Here is a 13889-nt window from a genome sequence, read left to right on the forward strand (position 1 = left end):
GAGAAAATAATAAACTGAAGTTTAATGCAGCAATTATAAGCATTTATGGAACTCTTTAAAGAGGCTGCCTGCCTCCCCTGACCATCAAGATGAGATATTCACAGAGGAATATTACTGATGCTCAGACAAGCAGGGCTGCAGATGGTCCCCAGTGCAAATGCTGCCAATGCAGATTAACTCACTGACTCATACTCACTTTGGTACAACAATGTAAGATACTTATTGTTAGACAAAAGTGTCATATTTTTCCCTACATCAGAAATAAAATCAAATTGAACTGTTCTTTGGAGTGGAGGGAAGGGTGGTAATTAACATTTCAAATGAGGTGTGTTTGCATCATTTACACTTCTCCTGACATCATTTAATTCCCCTGTGCATATGTTCCCATGACAACATCATCACCACAGATAAAAATTGCATCGGTACAACAGAAACTCTTCAAGATATATGACAACAGCTGTTTGTTTGTTTTTTTAAAAAATCCCTCTAATGATCATCAGACTTTTAACCAGTGACCCCCTAATGGCTGATCCTTAATAAAACAAAGTACGCAGCTATTTGCATCTTCGCAGATGGATATTGGAAAGGGTTTGTGGTTTGGGTACTAATGGAATAATAAGTACCATGTATTGGATATGGTCATGTGGAGGAATACATTACAACATAGATAGATATCAGCTTTGATGTATGCCCATGCACAAGCTCTGCTCACAGAGCAATCCATGATTAAGTGCATGTGACATGGATGTTCTGAGTTTGTTGTAAGCATTTGCTAATCTGCATTTGCAAATTTCAGCGAATGTGCTCAAAATGAAAAACAAACATATTCAACTCTAATCCCCGGGAGACACTACACTGGATAAATTATTGTTCTATTGTTTCAACACTGTATTTTTATTGGAGAACAATTCCTAACTACTAGCAGAGTACCAACGGCTTTCCACAACTGTGATGCTCTTCAGATTACAGCCAGAGAATGAAATCAGGGAGCTACCAAAAGCGTGACAATAATTAGTCTCTTACTTAATAGTCTCAGACAAGGCTTTAACTTATCCCATCCACAACTGAGTGCTCTGTTGACACTGAAGAGCTGTTTTTATTCTGCTTCCCATGGTGCACGATCAAGCCAGCCTCCCCAAAGAAGTTTAGTGGAGGATGGCCCTTGTTTAAGCCAGCCTCCAGCTTGTCACCAAACAATAGTTCAGGCCCAGCTGTGGCAGCATTTGGCTCACACACCGCATGCACTGCCTGAAAAGCTGTTCCCCTCTTCTGAGGTACAAGCAAAATGCACACCCTGCTCAGATAGCTCGGTCCTTTAACCAAAAAACACACCAAGCGCCAGGTTTGGGCATGCTCTCCAACTGCTCCAGAAGCAGCTCCCCAGCACTGCGCTGACAGACTGAACACATCCTTTCCAAGAAAGCCTCTACTCCAGATGTAGCTCTAAACCCAAAGTCGAAGCAATTCTGTAACTGTTGAGAGGAAAGCATCTGCATTAGAGGTCTCCAGACCCAAAGAGAAGTCAGAATCTATTCTGGGGGATTTGGCAATTACCAGCCAAACGTTGCTTTGTTTACCATCCTAAACAGCAAGCGGAGATGCAGACAATCAGCAGCACAGGAACACCATGCTGCAGAGAAGAGCTGCACTACCAAGATGCCTCGCAGAAGCACCAGTCACCGTACTCACTGTTAGGCGATGGGCCAAACGATGGCAGAAAACAACCTGAGCTATGTTGAGAGCAGCCCCACTTTTTTGACATGTTCACAGAGATTACCTGCTTTTAGCCTGAGTTCCACCTAAGCTGGTAAAATGTTCATCTGCTGTTACACTTGTGGCTGGGGAGCTTATGAGGGTTCAATTCCTGCCCCATTTTGATGTGTCTTGATAAATGCAAGTGCTGCTATTCCCACACGCTACCACCCACCCAGCCCAGATCTGCAGTGTCAGGGGGAAGAAGCTGAGGCATCGCGGCTGCCAAACAGACACTGACTATGACGATGCATTGCATCATCAGCATTTGTTCTGAACCCCATCCAGCTGAAGGGGAACTTGGGATTCAGAAGCCCAGGTGCAGCCACCCCAGCAGGGAGGCAGGAGAGCTGCTGGTACTGCAGAACCCATGAGCTGTGCAGGAGCACAACCACCAACAGTCCTCTTCGTGGGTTATCAACACAACTGGCAGCTCAATTCAGATGATAAAGCCTTTATTGCTGGTCATAACACAAGAAACTGAAAGCACGCCAGCCAGTTTTCAGATCCCAAGCTGGCTCTGCAGCAATTACTAAAAAAAATAAGCATGCGCCATCAAGGGAGTCACTGAAGGATAAATATGGATTCCCACAATAACAGTTAAATAGAAACACTTCTGACTGCATTTGAGGTAAGACATAAAACTGCTAAAGTCAAGAATTAATTTTCAATTGCAAACAGGATTATAGAATTTTTAAAATCTCAGAGGAATTCAAAAGTCAAAGGTATTGTAGATCATCCTGCCTTTCTCTCTCCCTCACTTCAGACCAGAATCATGGTTCTGATGTGGAAATTTCCTCATAAAGACAACAGATTTTTTTTTGTAGATCTGCCATCATATTAGTATAGTGAACCTACGTACATTGCTTGAATCTTGTACCTTGCCCTTCAGAAGTAAGGGGAAAATGGGAACTTAAAACATGAAGAGCCCTGCTTCTTAGAAGAGCAAATGCAAAATGACATTTGCAAATAATCATCTACCAGGATCACTATATTCTCTGGAAAATGCCTGTTTTAATGCATGTCTGTGAATGAGAGAAAAAGCTAAACAGTGTTTCCAGGAAGAAAACACTTTTTTTTTTTTTTTTAAGTAATCTTGCATGGATATCATACTATTTTGAAGACAGATTCACATTTACCATCCTCCAATATTGTTGACCTTTACTTCGATTAGCAAAATGTTAAACTTCATTTATTAATAACATTCATGGAGAATGCTTCGTTACCATTTACACATATATGAATTCTGCTCCAACATATACACATGAACAGAATTGACACTAAGGACTTGTAAACCCCAGTACAAACCAAGGTATATTCACAATGTTGTGTCAACAGTAAGGACTGAAAATACTGAAAATTTGTTCAGAGATTCTGAACAGTATTTTGTCATTATGTGTTTCATCACAGCTTCAAAAACCCTGCAGTCAGTATCTATGCAGCTTGCTCAAGCTAAATTCATATCACAGTGACCTTACCACTTCACATTTTGATTTTTCATTCTTCCTTAGGAAGCTCCTAAGAAGCCTGACCAGCCACGCACAGGTTTGTACGAGAAAACATGCTTTGGAAGTGCAATATGGGGTAGAAAGCACAACTGCTTTACAGTTACTGTGCCGTAGCTCTAGCTTCAGTATGGCCACACTAAATGGCCTGGGAGAATCCCTGACCTTGACCTGTTGTGTTTAATCACACCTTTCATATCAACTTTACAAGCGCGTGAAGAAGTTTGGTCAGTCACATTTATAGTGACCTGAAAACCTCAGAAGAAGGGGACTGGGTACTTGTGCTGCTCCCTCACTCCTTTGCAACTACCTGTGAAATGACTGACTAGCTTTAGACTGACCCACAGATCTCTAAAACCCTGTACCTATACCAATACATCTACACATACATCACTTGTTTTCTAACTCTAAATTTAAGAATTTCATTGTTAAGTCTGAAGCATGTAGGTTCTGAGCCTGAGGTTTGTAGAGCACATTTAGAGCAGTACCTGAAATGCTTGATGACAATGTGAAAGGAGCTGGATGGCTACATGGTGCTGGCATCTCATGCCTGCCTTTGGCCACCTCCCCAGCTCATTACACAGAGAAGTTACAGAGAGTTTAGTGCCATTCAGTTGGTGGGAACCAGGAGAAAACCAACTAAAACATTTTGACGGGCATCTTCACATATAGCATGTACTATGAAATGAGCTATGGTGTCCTGAAGTTTGGTCTCCTATGGCAAAGCTGCTCGGTGAATAGATACTTGGTTCAGAAACAAGAAGTCCTCAAATGTATTTAGGAATGCTTTGAATACTTATAAAACCAATAAGTAAGATAACACTGGAAACCTGCAGACCTGATGTACTTTCAAACAGTAAATCCTTTTTGAAGTCATCACTGGTATCTTCTACTTTCCTCTTCACAGCTCATTACAGCTCAGGCCAGCTTCACACATTTGCATGCTCATCTAATTATATTTGTTAGAGCATAGATGTTTGTAACCCAGTGTAGTACAAGCTGTAGTGTTGATATAGTAACAGCAGTGCAAACATGCCCTACTTCTGTACGACATAGGGCTGGCCTACACGGTAATGTGATTGTATAATAATCTGTAGCATTCAGGTATACTATTAACTCCACGCTAATTACTGCATGTTCAGATGAGGTGAGTGAGGTAGCTTACTCTTATGCAAAACAGTAAACCACTTCACACAGATGCACTTACATTGCTTGCGCTAAGGCTATGTCTAGAGGCCTGAGCAGTGAAACGTGCTTGGGATATGGCTGGGCACCAAGGGCAGCCAGCACCAGACAGCCGGCCATAAGCAGGGGGCTTCAGAGCACGTGGCTGGTGGAGGTAAAAAGCCCACTGAGGATCCTCCTGCACGCTCCCAGAACTGCTGAATTTGGGTCTAAGTGTAGCCTGAGTGCATGAGGAGCAGGGTGAACACCAAAGGTGCTTGGCAGTTGCTCCTCCACGTGGGTAAACATTTCTTCACTCACATAAATGGGAAATATCAGCACATCTGTATCAAGTTAATTATCAGCACAGTTAAAAGTAGCAAAACTTGTGTTTAGACAAGGCTTTAAAACTTTTTCCTTCTCTGGTTGGAAAGTTGGTTTTACTGTTCTTCTACTGTGTTTTCAATAGCTTCATATGTCATTCCTTGTTGAAGCCCAGGACTCTGTATGGTCTAGTGGAAGGGAATGGGTCTTATTACTCTGAATTTTACTTTAGTTTAAAAAGCCACTGTAAAGATAAATTGCCTGAAAAAAAAACACCTCCAAATCATTAGAAATACTTCCTAACCTTGCCATAAAGATTTCTTTTACCACTGTGACCTTAATGAGAATGTTTCCCTTAAGAATTGTGGAGAGTTTTATGAGAAAGTAACAACAAAACAGTGAGAAACCTTAGCAACATTGAAAAAAATCAATAAGAGAAAAAAAAATAAAATCATCTCTCAGAAAAAAGGCCAATACCAACTTTTAAGATGACCAAACTCTAATATCCTCTCATTTGTAAGTTTAATTTGTTTTCTGTACTATTTTTATCTCACTGAACTGTTATTATGTGAAGTACAGAAAAAAACATCTTTTACTTAAGAGAATTCTTGACCAGCTTTCTCCTAAATACGATATTCTTGGGAAAACAGAATATCACTTAATAGATGGAAAAAACAGTCCACAGCCACAATACACAAAATCTGATCTACAGCTCTAGCTAATCCACTGCTTGGCACGTGCCTTATTTTCTGCATGTGTGACGTATTACCTAAAAGCCGCTGATTCCCATCAAACACCTCAACAGGCCCAGGAGTGAAGCATCAGTCTGAGCACCGTGCCAAACCTATGCCCAGCATACCACAATATAACCTCAGCCCACCTCCAAAACCACCACGGGTGAATTGAGCATCCCAAGGATTAGCAATAACCCCGATGATGGCGATAAGCAGTTGCGGCTGTATAAAGAACATTTTGGAGAAAATCTGACCTCGCTGATATCCACGCATCTCCAGTGCTCTGTTCCAGCAGGATTTGTCCCAGGCCATGGAGACAGCCTTCCAACTGCAACACCAGCCTTGCCTGCATCTCCCCTGCTAAGAAGATGGCCACAGACCCTGCGAGAGAAAGATAAAAACCTCTATCTTGGTACATTTTTCTGCTGCACCTTCATAGTTTGCACACTCATATTTCAGCATTTATTATTATAAAATAATTACTCTGAATCATCAGCAAAAATCTCAACATTATAAATAAATTTTTGTAAAATTTTCTATTTAGTGAAAAAGCATTTTTATTCTCAAAAATCAAATTCTCCAGTACAAAAAATGTCAAGCCTTCAGTCGACTGACAGTTCTGAGGAGGAACAGGGAAAGACATCCACAGACCTTTCACTAGTTAGCTCCTTGACTTATTACACAATTGCAGTATTTTGAAAGCCATTCTGAAAAAAAGCCTCATTCAGTTACATGTTTTGAAATTTGATGACTGCGCAGCTATATAGCATTTCTTTTTTAAAAAAGCAAATGACAGTTCTGTCTTGAGAAGCAACTCCACTTATATATACATTTTAAAGAACAAGTTGTTCTTGAAGCAGCAGGGAAGTAAAGCTGTCCAAACAAAGAAAAAACATCAACAACTCTGGAGATTGAAAGTCCCCCACTTAGATTTTATTCTGAGCCTTGATTCACAGTAATACCTTCCAAGGGATGGAAAGAAGCCTCCTTCTCTATAGCCACGAGCTTCCTGCAGAGGAATCTGAAGAATCACACACTGCAGTGATTCTTCCAATGTTCTCAGCATCTTGACTGAGACCACCATCGTGTCTACATCACAGATATAATACGGCATTAAACCGTGATCTCTTCCAAGCTGAGTTGCATTAGTGGAAGAAAGCAATCCTACAATGAGACCCAAACTTTATCAGACCTTAAACATGTCCAGGAAATCTCAGCAAGAACAGAACTTTGACTGCTTTACTGCTTTCTACAACTGCCATGTCAGGTCTGATACCATATTTTTTTAAAATATATATATTGGTAATGGAAACCAAAGAACTGAATAAACCAAAAATCTTTCTGAACAGTCCTTTCAGGATACATACAAATAGTCAGATGTACACTACTTCACAGGTCTTTGAAGAAAAGTACTCCATGTGCAGAAAGGTACTTCTTGAAGTTCAATGCAATGACCAATATTTATTCAGAGATCCTAAACTACAGAACTAGAATCCAGAGCTATATAAAGAGAACATTTTGCCAACCACTGAAGTCAGGTATCTCAAGCATGGAAGACACCAACCATTTAATGTGACACCACAATACCACGTACAAGTTGAGGATATGTAAAAATCAAACAGGAAAAAAGTGAAATAGCTCTAACTTAAACTAATTGCTCCAAGTCTGGCCAATGCAACTGAACTTTTACTCCTTCTGCTGCTGGATGTACCTACGTGTCTGTAACGTAACAGCCACAGCCTCAACGTTACACCTCATTGAGAGTTATCTTCCCCATCCGGTGTCCCTCCCCGTTCTCATCACTAGCTATTACATTGATTCAGAAAATGACTGCAAAGGAAAAATACCACTCACTAATTACCATGGAGTGGAGTTCATTCAGCACTTCAAGTTTCCTTGGAAGCTTCTTACCCAAACATTAACCCTCAACCAAACCAACCTCAGCTGTTTCAACATTCCTTTTTTTTTTTTTTTTTTTTAGTATGTATATAAAAGAAAAGCCAGGCCAGTTGCAGTCAGACTTCTTGGCAATTTAACATTTTTAACCAAAGTAATTTATAAATTATGCAAGTGGAATATTTATTTATGTGAAGAATTTTGTGTTTTTTTTTTTTTTCTTTAAAGGTGGGGTTGGAACTGCTTTTATTTGGTAAGTGACTGAGAAATCTCTGAATGTTGTCTTGTATAAACTTCACAGCAGCAGTGACATTACAGAACAATTTTGCTTTTGTTGAGGGAATATGTACATTTTAATTAGATATTTTAATTACTACCCGGTTGCTTATATATAGCTATGTGAACTGAAAATGGTTTGGGCTTTAGTTTTTGATCTGTCCTAATATAAAAGGCGGTGTAATTTAAGCACAACAAAACTGGAGTGTTCTTCTCTCCACAGCACGAGGGGAAAGACACGCAGCAGGAGCTGAACGAGGACTTGAAAGGAGCCGTGCTGGCTGCCTATCAGGGTCCCCCCATTTGCACACCAAAGGTAGGAGACATCTGGGGCAGAGCCCCGTGCGGTGCCTTCTCGTCGTCTTCGACAGTGCCTGCACCAGGGGAATTCTGCCCCAGCAGAAACGGGGCTTCCAGCCCTTTCATGCTGCTTCAGCCTGTTTACCTACCATGGAGGGGTCAGAGCTCAGGAAGAAATCTTAACCCGACGTTTGAGGTGGAGAGCGCTGCGAAGCCAAGGATCTGGCCACATGTGGGATTTGGTCATCAGCACAGCTCCTGCAGCCAGCGCTAATGCAAGCCCCAAAAGTAGGACAAAAAACCTCAGCTGAGCTGCTCCTGCTTGCATCCTACCTTGAGACTGAAGTCGTGGTGAGGAAGTGCTCCAAGACATTTTAACAGGCATCACCGAAATGCTAAGTATTTTTTTGGGGTTTATATTTAGAAAGTTACTGAATGGCAAGATGTTATACTTCTGCCGTGCACATTACATTTTCCACACAGGCATAAATAACGCAGTCAGATAAGCATGGTCACTCGTGAATGTAGACACAGTTACCACCTTACTCTTCACTTGTCTGGATATTTTTGGGGGAGGCATCCACCCCCCAGCTGAGCGCCAAGCTGCCCCGCAGCAGGGCTGCGCTTGGCCATCCTCCAGCTCTGGACGCACCAGAGAGCAGAGGCAAGTCGACAAAGGAGGAGAACACAAAGATGAGGGCAATGAGAGGAAGGAAACTATCAGATGTCACAGTCCCAACAAGCCCTTACTTTCAGTAGGATCAGCTAAAGGGTTTGTAATACTCTTCTAACACCATGCCTAACTAATGATAGTAGCAAGGCTGTTACAACCCAGTAAAGGTAGTGAAAGAATGGCTAAAGAATTGACTCCTTACAAGCACAACACGGTGTATTTCACTCTAAAGCTCAAAGCAGATACTGAACAGCACTTCTGCAAACTGCTGCTTTGCATAGACCAAAAACATGAATTGTGCCCAGATATGTAAGACTTAGGGGGGAAAAGAACTATTTTAAACCACACCATATTAACAGGAGATCTGGCCAAGTACTACAGCATTTGAATTTCTTTTAAAAAGCGAATATTTTGATAAAATGTATCTGCTGTAAAACCAGTTTTAAAATTCCCAGTACATTTTTTAATGGAGTCCCAGGTTAGGTGTATCAGGTAACGTGCCTCACTGAAACAAAGCGTTTCTGTTTTCAGCCAACTAATAATCAGGTTGCATGTGGTGGCCCTTAATGGCAAGGAACAATTGCTATTAAAGGAACATAGCAATTAAATTGCTGGGGCTATATTGCCACATCCTCCAAGTTAGCTTTAGGAGTGGGCTTTTTATGATGCAACCTCCACCAAGATTTCTTCACGGAGATTCTCTTGCAATGTGTCAAAGGCAAAGGTTTGCTCTCCACCTCTGTTCAGAAGCTGCTCGTAAACCCAGAGGAACTTTCAGACTCCAGGAGGCCAAAGCTCTCCATGCAGAGGCCCTTGATTGCCACCACCAGCCAGAGTTATCCTTGCCATGATCGTCCCTGCCTTCACTCACTGAGATATGAGGTCCCTACAAAAATTAACATGATTTGTAGTGTCGCCTCTCTATTGGAAACTTCTCCAGTAGGAAGGGGTGTATTATTCACATTGCAGCTCTGAGCTACACTTACAAATACATTAGAGGCTCCTGCAGCCAGTAATCTGGGGGTATCGCAGCTGAAGAACTCCAGCTGTGGTCCTGAAGGCAGAGGTTGAGATCTTCTCATTGATGCCCAGATCTCAGAAGCACGATCTGGCCCCTGGACATGATAGGCTTCCCATACAGAGCAGCGTTACCATAATCCCTCTCTTGTCATGAAATATTCAATTTTCTTTTTCATTCTTAGAAAATAAAATGCTAAATTACCCAGTTTAGTAGGTCAATGTCAAAACTTACGATGAAAAAGAATCTTCCTAAGAGAGTTTCTTAAAACCTGCATAATCAGGTTGGTAATGCTGCCCACAGGGAAAACCCATTAGCAGAAATCTCCAGCACATTTCAGAAAGCTGAACCTAAGTGGATTGTGGGTGTGCCTACCCATTTGTTAAACTGCGAGCAGTCCACCTCATCCAAAAGCGTTGCCACATCGCAGTGTGATGGTTTCCCCCGCACGCTCCTGCGCTTGGGGCAGAGACAGGCTCACACAGCCACTGGGCAGACTTCATGGTGACGACAAAGCAGATGACACCTTCCTCGCACAACTAGAAGAAATTTTGCAGCCGGTCTAAAGGGTTAAGCTCTACCCCTGAACTTCAACACTCAGAAATTCTATGCACTCTCTTTTTAGAGTACTCTTCCTTCCTTCCTACCCGCTAACACAATAGGGAAAGCTTTGTTATCATTAATCATCTTCGGAGCCCTGGGGACTCGGAGCATGGACGCTGCCGCAGCCTCACCAAGCAAACCCATGCAGACACACACCGAAGTTTCTGACAGAGTTCACTCCTGCAGATTTTCATTAGTGACTGGATTTATGAGCTGGGGACATGGTTAATGGTTCATCTAAACTCAGAGGAACTAAATCTGATAATTATCAACACAATCAATATTTTCAAATAAAGGATTTGAGCCTCTTTTTTGCCCCATGCCATGAAGGTCTGCAATCTGCATGGGGGGAAAAATGGATTTTTTAGGCTAAAATCAGATAATCCCTAGCAGTGCACAGAAACACCATATTAGAAAAGGTGAGATGAGCAAGCTGAACAAAGATGGAAGTGCATCAAAAGTGGTATATTTTTGAGAGAATGATTGTGCCCTAACAGAGAACTATTTAGGCAAACTAAACACTTTAAGCAGCAGGTACTGCAGGAGTTTAGCAACAATTATTTGACTAAGTCACCTTGCCAGCCTCCTAACAAATGGCCCCCCAAAAGCAGCCTGTCTTGTAATTTCTGGAGACTTAGAAGGAAGAGGATATCCTGTAGAAATTATAGAAAAGCAACAAGGCTGAGAAAACATTTGTAAATAAGTCATCAACATTCCATTTACATCTCTGACTCCTTGATCTAAATGTCTTGGGTTTTTTCCATGCATTCTGATACATAAACTCATTTTAAAAAATATACTCGGCACAGAAAAACAAAGACAACAAACAATCCTGGTTTCTCAAACAGGATTTTTATCTGCAGGTGCAAGTTCTGCACCTATTAATAACTATTTCCTCAATTTAATGCCTGTTCTTCATAAAGAATACAGCACTAACATTAATTTATCCAATTGCCTACCTGAAGCTGCAAGATGTGAGGCTGGGTTGATGAGAAGTAAGTTTTTAGACATGTACAAATTCCCCAAAACAATCCAGTAACATTACTGGATAACTGTAACTAAAAATAAACCAACAGCTTCTGATTAAGAGTCCAGTCTCAGCATCCCCAGTGCCATACACACCATACACTGGTTCTGTGCCTGAAACTATGTGAACACCAAAGAGTGTGCAAGTGCACGTCAAGTTAAATGTCCCCACTGATCTGCAAAATGTTTATTTTTAGGTGTAATTGTAGTAACTACACGTGCAGTTTAGGTCCACAGCATTGATTTTATGTGCCTACCCCCATGCTACTACAATATTGATAATTTGAATCCAATTTATTCTCATTGTTTATACAGCTAACAAGATGTGTGTGTACACAGTGTGCTGTGAGCTAAGACCATGTCTTGCTCCAAAGGAATTGCAGTCCAAAAAAAGCTGAGCACTGGAGAGCAAGCTGGTCCTCACTGAGAAACAGACAGGAGGAAAAACTAAGACAAGCGACAAGAGATGACAGGAACAGTGAGGCAGAGGGACTGGGCAGAGTGCAACAGAGATAACTGGGCTCATGCCATGAAAGAGTTCATGGTATAGGTGAAGACCTGGGACTTAGACACTTCTGGAGGTAAACTGAAATGCCCTGCAAAGCAGGGCCTCAAACACAGGGACCATGGGCACTTTTCCCATCAGATTTACATTTATAAGAAGGGATTTTCAGTGTTTTCATACTTTAAGAAGGGCAACACAAAGGTAAATAGAGTAAGGAGGAAGAGGTGGTGACCAAATAGTGACAATAGTGGCCAAAACCATGGACATATCTAGGAAAGACAGGATTTGGCAGGCTTGGGTAAGAGACCCAAATAGGATGCAGATGGAAACACTAAATAAGTAACCAATTACCCCCCTTCTACCCCAGGCAATGTCTGCTCCCTCACCTTGAGAGTGCCCGCCGAGGGAAACAGGCCGCGGGACCACACCTGTGGCTGTGCCTGTCGGAGGTCAGGCCATCTCCAGCCCGTACACTGGAGGCAGGTGGTCTCATCAAGCACAGCACCCTCACCTGGGCACAGGGTATCTGCCTGCCCCCACCCTGTGGAGACTGTTCTCCCAGGTGCTTTATCCCATTATTTCAGACTTCTTTTTTTTACTCATTTTGATCAATATTCACCACAGCACATTATCCCTTCCTTTAAATTGATGCTGCTTTCTTTAAGAGCATAAGCTTTACACTAACTGTATTTTAATTACTGTTTACACATCCCTCAAGCGTGCATAATCATGAATTGTTCAACAAAGGCCAGGACATTTTATAAATAAAATCTCACTTGCTATTGAGAATGATAATACTAGCTGGCAGCATCTGGATACACTTTCAAACTGAAGATTTTACTTTTACAAGACAAGACTGAAACCACAGATAGAATAAGCTGGTGTGAAACCTGCAGAAAGCTTTTTTTCACCTTCCTGTTCTTCGAATACCAGCGTAAGTCAGTGAGTGGGAGGAAAGTTAAAGCTTACACACAGCCCAGCATGCCAACCCATGCCCTACCGAGATGCTTGACTTTCTACCGCTTCTGAGCAGCTGGAGAAGTGTCAAACTGTCATCACTGATTAAAATGGGATTTTATAGAAAGCATCACATGTGTTGTCAGAATTCTAGACTTCCTTCCACACAATGGAAGCACAATTTTGACTCGCTCTTCCTCTTGCCGCCATGGGACTTACCATTAACGTCCCCGAGAGAACAAGCGAGAAATACCGCTTCACCCATACGCTCCCTGAGGTGGCAAACCTCGTGGGACCCACGTGCCCCTTTCACATGTGTATGAACCCCCCAACACCTCCACATGAGCACACCTGCATAGCTGGGTTCTCTACTGATGTTTCAGCCAGGAGGCCACAGAGATAATCAGCTCATCTTGGAGGAAATAGAGGTGGGTGCTAAGGGGGCCACTTAAATACCCTCAGGCAGGACTGGGATTGGCCTGAGGGTGGGACAAGGTGGAGGCAGAGAACTGGTTGAGAGTGGCTATGTCTGTGTGGGGGTTGACCCCAGCAGCTCCCCTGCGATCACTGGGGCTGGCACCAGGTGCTCCCCCTGTAGTGCAGCCCCCCAAGCCCCGTGTTGGGTCAGGCCATGCGGTGTGGGGCCTGGCCCTGGGACACGCTGCCCCCAGGCCTGGTGGCACCAGGCCCCTCAGGAACGGGGTCCTCCTGCAGCGTCCCCAGGGCCAGGCCCACACTGGGCCCTTGATGCGTCCCCAGCCTGCCCATGCCCACACAGTTTACCAATAAACACCAATAAACTCACCTGGGAGCTCAGGCTGAAAGTTGGGGCTCCGCCGTTCTGTCTCTGTGGGCAGCCACTAGGCCGCGGCACAAAAGGAGGGCCTGCCTTCACAGCAGCCGGGTTTGGCTTGGTTTAATGCAGCCATAACTGCATCTTGTGAGAGGTGTTACACTGCAGCTGCTCCAAGGCAGCCCAGTCCCACACAGGCAGTCTTGTCTCTGGACACGGCATGGACATCAGTGGGAGATACCCACATTCAGGTGGGATGAGATTTTCGGATCACTGCTTGGGCCTTACCAAGCTGCCTCACCCGCACTGAGCACCCAGCGAGGAGCCTGGGCCTTCTAAATCCTGTCCCCCTTGTGCTTTCCG

The 13889-nt window shown here is 43.0% G+C and overlaps 1 protein-coding gene and 1 long non-coding RNA gene across 5 annotated transcripts in view; one reads left to right on the top strand and one right to left on the bottom strand.

The window, feature by feature from the left end:
• The window catches only part of LOC308176823 (uncharacterized protein), a 239563-nt gene that overhangs the window by 114085 nt on the left and 111589 nt on the right, over positions 1-13889 (bottom strand). For 2 of the 4 annotated variants that reach the window (XR_013938648.1, XM_080553082.1), the window contains one exon: positions 5734-5860. Coding sequence is in view for 3 of the 4 variants with exons in the window: in XM_080553082.1 (XP_080409208.1) it covers positions 5734-5860 (127 nt within the window). In the remaining variant the exon portion in view is untranslated. Of the gene's footprint in view, positions 1-10; positions 4934-5733; positions 5861-6441; positions 6807-13889 lie in introns of those variants that run through there. The other 2 variants (XM_080553081.1, XM_080553083.1) reach the window with 2 other exon arrangements.
• Positions 6848-9579, top strand: LOC308176840. Its single transcript, XR_013938683.1, has 2 exons — positions 6848-7628; positions 7875-9579. It is a non-coding gene; the product is annotated as an uncharacterized lncRNA (long non-coding RNA).

This window comes from Anser brachyrhynchus (assembly GCF_964034855.1).
Source record: "Anser brachyrhynchus genome assembly, chromosome: 12".
NCBI classification, from domain to species: Eukaryota; Metazoa; Chordata; class Aves; order Anseriformes; family Anatidae; genus Anser; species Anser brachyrhynchus.